Source organism: Monoraphidium neglectum (genome assembly GCF_000611645.1).
Source record: "Monoraphidium neglectum strain SAG 48.87 unplaced genomic scaffold scaffold02969, whole genome shotgun sequence".
NCBI lineage: Eukaryota > Viridiplantae > Chlorophyta > Chlorophyceae > Sphaeropleales > Selenastraceae > Monoraphidium > Monoraphidium neglectum.
In genome coordinates this window covers 2,043-6,461 of record NW_014010659.1, presented here as the reverse complement: position 1 = coordinate 6,461, position 4,419 = coordinate 2,043, and the positions used below count along the sequence as shown (strand labels likewise).

Sequence of the window (4,419 nt, the reverse complement as noted above, 5' to 3'; positions counted from 1 at the left end):
CTCCAAACCCTGGGCACATGTACATTGCGCTACACCTGCGTTGTGGGGTGGCTTTTCTTACAGCCACTGGCAGGCGTGCGCGCGCCGTGGGTTTGCTGCTGTCAGCTTGCCACCTCTGCCGCAGCGCCCAACCCCTTGGGCCAATAAAGCATACGCAGAACTCTTTGCAGTGGCAGCAGCGATTGCAGTGCACAGACGTGGGAATGATTGACAGCAGCCAAGGGGCATGATTGCGATACTCACAGCCGCACGGCAGGACAACTTCCAAAAACAGCTGCAACTGGAAAAAATTAAGTTGTGGAGCTGCCGGCAGGGTCGAAATAGAATCCACGCATGTGTGCGAGTGAATGTGCGTGCATGAAAACATTGATGTGCACGCGTGTGAGCGTGCGCCCGTGCGCCCGTGCGTGCATTCACAATTGTTGGGCAAATTAGTTGAAGCAACACCTGCTGCAGGAGACGTCAAAACAATGCTCAAATAGCAAGTTGCGCCGGAACCCTGCGCCCCATCCCCCTTCCCCCCAGCTCCCGAAGATCTGACAGCGCAGCAAACCACGCAAACGACCCTGAAACACCCCTCAACCTGATGCGCGTGACCTGCCAAATCACCAGCCTAACCGAGGCTTGCACAGCTGATCGCTCGTGGCGCCGATCGCGGTGCCGTTCTTGGGCTGCGGCGGCATGCCCCAAAAGTCGGCCTTGTAGCCGCTCGGCCGCCCGCTGGCAGGCGTGAAGGCGCTGACGATGCCATTGCACCAGTGCCCCTGCTCCGAGTACCCGTCGAATCCCCAGATCTTCTTGTGGGGCTCGCCGCACGGCAGGGGCTTGAGCCTTCCCGCCTTTTCCAGATCTGGTATCATCTTGACCTTTGCGCCGCTGCAGATGGGGTGCGGGTGTTGATGGGGCGCAGCGAGGCGGGCGGCCGCGGGTTGGCGCCGTGGTTGTGTGGGCGCTGCAAAGCCAGCACACGGCGCTGTTGGTAGGGGGTGATTAACGCGCTGAGCAGTAGCGCTGAGAGCTGCGAAGCGCAGGGCGCTGCTGACATCTTTGCGCCCCTGCCCAGATTCCCAAACTCTCAAAGCCCGCTACCAGGGCGACATGCCTGGCGCGAATGTGAGGCCTCCTACGTCGACGCCTGGCCCTCACGGCCCCCGCTCCGACACACCCTCACGCTTCTGAGGCCCGGGTTGCGTCTGTACAGGACATGAGTCAACCTTGCAATGCTCTGACCCCAGATCAGAACATTGAGGGCCCCTCGCCCCCTTCCCCTTGAACCACACCCAGTAGGCCCCCACACACTCTCGCAACACCCTCGCCTAAGGCGTCTCAAATCCTAGGGCCGCCCCTCCCCGCCCACACCTCTCCACGCTTGACAGCGTCACCCCCCTCATGCACGCCCCTAACAGCGCCGCTTGCCCCCCTCCCCGTGAGCCTGTGCAAGACAGGAAGCCCACCAAGTCAAGTTGTCCTGCCGCCAACAGTTCTTGCCGTCCAGTGACATGCACTCCGGCTCCCCCAAAGGGCCGTTGAAGCGGAAGGGCACGTCGGCGAACTGCGACGGGCGCCAAGGCGGGAAGGCGAGGGCACGCTTTTATTGCAAGTTGCGCAGGTGGCGAACCCCGCCTGCCGTCTCAAACTGGCGCAGCAAGCACCTCCAAGCGATCACGTACGCGCACAGCCCATGCACACTTCATGGAAGTCCTTGTTCTTTTTGCACAGCATGCGCCCGGTGAAGGCGCCCGACCGCCGACAGCAGATTGTCATGTGCCCCACGAACGCGAGGGCTTGATCTTGCCCGTCATGTCAACCGACGGCTCCCACACTCAGCCCACCTTTCCAAGGTTCACAGACAGCTCGGGGTAGCACTTCCAGGGGGTGCTGCAAATCTTACAGGACTGCTTGCCCTCCTCATCTTGATACATGCCTGAGGAGGTTTCGGTGTGCGGGGGCTGCAGTGATACATGCGTGGCGTCCTCGTTGAAAGCCGCGCGCGGCTTGTAGAGCGAGAAGGGTGGGAATAGCGTAACAGATGCAGACAGACTTGCAAAATCCGATAACGCGCAAGGCCATCGGCCGAGGCAGTTGGGGCGGGCTTTGGGTGGTGATGCATGCAGTGCTTGCCAACCACACCACCTTGCGGGCAGTCGAAGCACGTGTTGTTCTTGATAGATGACCACAATGATGGCTTGTAGGGAGGACCGAAGGTGCCCTGCAAGGCAAAATGCAAGAGGCACCAACTACTGCTATGATACAATTCCTAAAGTTTCAAAACGTTGGAACTGGCCTTGATTTGAACAACCACATTATGCTAGGAGCGGCACGATGCAAGCTATCAACGATCCCACACGCCAGCAGTCAGCACGCAGTTCATTGTGCACAGGAGCGCGGCCCCACCAGCGCACGCGCTCACCGGCGGGCAGTTCATGCACTTGGTGGGCGAGAACTGCTTCTGGGCGACCTGCCCTGCCGGGCACGCCGCGCACGCCCGCGCTGCCCAGCCGCTGTCTTGGAGAACGACGCAAGGCACGCACGTGCTCAGCAGCAGCGGCCCGCCGGAGCGGCCCTGGAAGGTGCTGCGGGCGGCCCATGCTCGGTACGTCCCCGGCTCGCAGGCGCGGCACTCAAGGGAGTTGCCGCGGATCGAGGCGCCCCTGCATATGGATGCAAGCGTGCAGGTCGTGTGGGAGGTCAGTGGGGCCCGGCAAGGGTGTTGGAAGCGCGTTCTGGGCGGTGGTAAAGCAACAAGACATGTGAGCGCACGCACCAAATAGCCTTCCACAACTGCGCGCAAACCTGGTGGCTGCCGCCGATCACCGCCTGCGTCACACGCGACCGTCCCTCACAAAGCCAGCCCCCACGCCACAACCCTTTGCCAGCACCGACCCACCAGAAGCCGTCCGGGCAGCCAAAGAATGTCTCCCCCACATGGCAGAAGCTTGACTTGTTGACGCACATCGAGATGCTGCCGGCAAATGACAGCCAGGTCGTCACGTTGACCTGATCAGGCCCACAGGGCTTGCATGTGCTCACGTCTGCCGAAAGATGCAGGGGCGGGGGTGGTTGTCTGGTTGGCGTGGCATCTGGTTTTGGAGTTCTTATGTTTGTGCGCGTGCTAACAAAATCCTAGGCGGTCCTAGCAGGACCACTGCAGCGTTGGCGCTGCCGCCCGCCACCCTGCCGACACGCACAGCGGCAAACCACTCGTCAGATCTCATGCAAACCCTCCCCCGCAGCCGCACCCCAGGCGCCTGCCTGTTTGCTCACTTGTGTCGCAGCCGCCGCCGGCGCGCGTAGTGCTCAGCGCGCAGCCGGATATCAGGGTGAGCGTGACGCTCTCCGTCCGCCGCGACCGGCGCGGCGCGGCGCCCTTGCACTGGTCCTCGGCTCGGTCCTCCACCATAGACAGCACCAGCGTGCCCTCCGCCTTTCCCTTTTCGAGGGTCCACTCTGTGTTGGTGGCGCCCTGGGGCCAAAAGTCCTGCGCGCCAGAGGGCTTCAGGCATGCGTCCGTGATGCTGTATTTGGAGCCGAGCTGCTTGCGTCGCAGGCGCGTCTTGCCTGCGGGTTGGAAGCACAGGCGCGCGGCAGGGGGCCGGGCCGGGTGGCGGGGTAAGGTGAGGTTAGGGTTGACTAGCGAGGCGGCGGGGTGAAACCAGCTTGAGGAGTCCCCCCCTGCTTATGCGTGTGTGCACACCGCCACTGTTGTTCCTGCAAGGGAGCAAACACGGCAATCAGCGCCCGTCACAATCACATGTTAACGTACCTGATGTGACGTTGTAATAGTAGCAAGACCCGAAAATCAGCTGGGTGGATGCGGCGTCCTCGGTGTCTTGGCGCCTGCAGGGGTCCATGCCGTCAATGGACTGCATACACAGCATCGTCTGATTGTCCTCGCCGGTGCCGCTGCGAGGAGGTTGGCAGGGTAGTGCGCTCAGCGGCCCATGCGGGGGCAGCGGCTGCAGTGGCGCAGGCGTGGCACGCAGGCCGCCACTGCACGGCGCGATTGTGTGCAGCTGGCTAGTGTCAGTTGGTGCGTTTCAGCTTTCCGCCAGGTGTAGCAGCAGCTGCCACACGGTGTTTTGTTCACAGTCAGCATTTGAAACTGGTGGGACGACGGGGCTGTGCATTGAATCCAGTCGCCCCTCACTTGTAGATGACTTGATACTGCCAAAGGCCTGGCGTCGGCATCTCATACTCCACTGCCCCCACTTGGACCCACGAGTCGCCAGTGAGGTTGTAAGCAACGGTCCTGATGCTCCTCCTGCCCGCACGAACCAGTGTGCCGGCTGCGGGGATGCCGGGGCCAGGGAGGGGGAAGCCGTGGTCGGGCTGTTTGTTAGCTGCTCAGATCTGTGGTGAGGCGCCTGTGGCACCCGCTGGCATGCATATAGTGCTGGCGAGCCCCGGCTGCGACGGGAG

The 4,419-nt window shown here is 62.2% G+C and overlaps 1 protein-coding gene across 1 annotated transcript; it reads right to left on the bottom strand.

The window, feature by feature from the left end:
• Positions 1 to 605: 605 nt before the first annotated feature.
• On the bottom strand, positions 606 to 4,188 carry MNEG_11920 (hypothetical protein; the record flags this gene model as incomplete). The annotated part of the gene is made up of 8 exons (XM_014039608.1): positions 606 to 876; positions 1,455 to 1,552; positions 1,833 to 1,924; positions 2,395 to 2,651; positions 2,888 to 3,032; positions 3,265 to 3,558; positions 3,764 to 3,903; positions 4,148 to 4,188. 8 exons carry the CDS (start codon positions 4,186 to 4,188, stop codon positions 606 to 608), a joined length of 1,338 nt encoding a protein of 445 aa, XP_013895062.1.
• Between the last annotated feature and the right edge of the window lie 231 nt (positions 4,189 to 4,419).